Below are 2,067 nucleotides of genomic sequence, written 5' to 3'. Positions count from 1 at the left end.
TGTGAGTAAAGAACAGCAAGCCGTGGTCTTGCTCGCTCCTACTTGCTAGGGGTGAAGAGAAGGAATTTCTAGATCAGCTCACAGGAGCTCTGGGGGAAGAGATCCAGTGCACACGCATACGATGTGAAGGAGACGGTTATTTCTTATTAGCACCTTTGGTTGACAGTTGTAAGGGCCGTTTCAGATGCTGAAAAGACAGAAGGGAACCCTCTTCCAGGCCATCCACCACAGGGAAGGGAGAGCAGGAGAGACAAAAAGGAAGCAGGAAGAGCAAACGACCCACCTTACCATCCATCCTTCCCTCCCTCCTTCCAAGGGAGCAGGGGAAGCAAAAAGGGTCAGGGGAAGCCTACGCGTAAGGCGGAAGACCAGCCTCACCTGGCTGGGGCAGCGTCACGCTGTCTGCATTATCTTCCCCCAAACTGAAGGATGGATGCACGGCCCGCTCCCACTTCCACCACGGAAAGGCCAGGGAAGGGCATTTCATGCCCTCTCCCCCAAGCAAGTGCAAGTGATGAACACCAGGAGGAAGATCTGGGCCAGAAACAGACTCCCCTTTTCTTCCCTTCCCCCTGCAAAGCTGAGCAAGTTGGAAGATGCAGGAGAAGAGGGACCAGGCCACCTGAAAGTGCCCATACAACTGCCAAGGTAGCACCAATAGACAAAGGAAAGGGGAAGCCAATATGGGGGGTATGCTGCATGGGGCACCCCCCATCACCCCAGCTTTGTCTAAAGCACCTTCCAGGCATGACACTTCACCTGCCCCATTCCGCCTCGCTCTGGGGGCATCTGGATCAGCAACTGCCATGAGGACAGCAGAGGAGAGGGCAGATCCAGGCTGCAAACCAAGAAGGGGAAGGATGGCAGGATCAGAGTCATGGCAAGGGGGAAACATAGGAATGGAAGAGACTGCATGCACATTGTGGAAGAAGGCTTGGGGGGCATGGGCAAGGGCTCCAATGCTCTTACATCCTCCCCTCAAGGGTCTGGAGCTCCTCTTCAGTTTTTGTCAAAGATGGAAGGGGAAGGAGGAGGAAGAGCACCTTCCCCACCACCCCCACAGGCACACAGACACACGCTCACCCATCCCTCATCCCCAAAGGCTCCACCGCCCGTTGGACAACACCACATTCAAGGACAAACAACCACTTCCCAGCCCCACCACGACCCTCCCTACCTCCTCCCAGTTGCAGCGACACCCAGGAATGGTGGGTGCCCCTGCCTGCCCCCACCGACACGCTCCAGCCTCCAGGCAAGAGGGAGTGGGCAGGGGGGAAAGGAGGAGGAAGGGTGGCAGTGAGGGCAGAGGGACAGCCAAGGGGAGAAGGAGAGAACTAAGGACAGCCATTCGCACCACGACTTCTCGCAGGTAGAGCTCCCCCCACGCCCCTGGAGTCGGGGGGACCTGGCTGCTCACTTGCTGCCTCCTCCGCCGCCACCGCCTGCCGCCACCTTCTCAAAATCCTCCGCGTTGCAGAACTCCTTGATGGTGACGGTGAGGAGGTTGCTGGTGACATCCGTGACCACCACGTTAGAGCAAGGGGACATCTCAGGACGCCAGTCGCCGGCCTCCTGTTCTGGGTCAGAAGAGGAAAGGGACAAGGAGGGCGTCTGCCCCCCGCTGCACCCTCCTGGGGGAGAACGCTTGCTGGTGGCGGCTGACTCGGGTGGGATCGAGAGGTCGAGGACCTCCGACTCACGCCAGTCGGGGATGGCTGGGCTGAGGGTCTCGGGGAGCAGCTTCGGAGGGGAATCATCTGGGTCGGAGGAGGAGTGGGGGGCGGGCGACGGGCAGCCGGAGGAGCTGGAGCTGGGGGCATCATAGGGGGTGGAGCCCATAATGAGCCCACAGGAGGCTGCCTGGGAGCCTTCGGCCTCCCCTTTGCTTTCCAGAGAGGGGGCAGGCGCAGTGGACGGCTTATTGTAGAGTGAAAAGGCGCCAAACTTCATGTGACGGATCTGGGTGCGGAGGACGCTCTCGCTGAACTTTTTGCTCTTGCCGATGACGCGGTTTCGGGACGGGATCTTGGGCCGAGCCAGGCCCCCGGCCCCATTGGCTGGCTTCCC

The 2,067-nt window shown here is 59.7% G+C and overlaps 1 protein-coding gene across 1 annotated transcript in view; it reads right to left on the bottom strand.

Annotated features, from left to right (window-relative positions):
• Positions 1–1,413: 1,413 nt before the first annotated feature.
• The window catches only part of CBX6 (chromobox homolog 6), a gene marked incomplete at its 5' end in the record, with an annotated part of 1,122 nt that continues 468 nt past the window's right edge, over positions 1,414–2,067 (bottom strand). Inside the window, one exon of the mRNA XM_009577073.1 lies at positions 1,414–2,067. This exon is cut by the window's right edge and continues 1 nt beyond it. Within this exon, the coding sequence (XP_009575368.1) occupies positions 1,414–2,067 (654 nt within the window).

This window comes from Fulmarus glacialis, unplaced genomic scaffold (genome assembly GCF_000690835.1).
Source record: "Fulmarus glacialis isolate BGI_N327 unplaced genomic scaffold, ASM69083v1 scaffold18554, whole genome shotgun sequence".
NCBI classification, from domain to species: domain Eukaryota; kingdom Metazoa; phylum Chordata; class Aves; order Procellariiformes; family Procellariidae; genus Fulmarus; species Fulmarus glacialis.
Note: the sequence above shows the minus strand (reverse complement) of the source record. Positions and strands in the feature narration are given on the sequence as shown.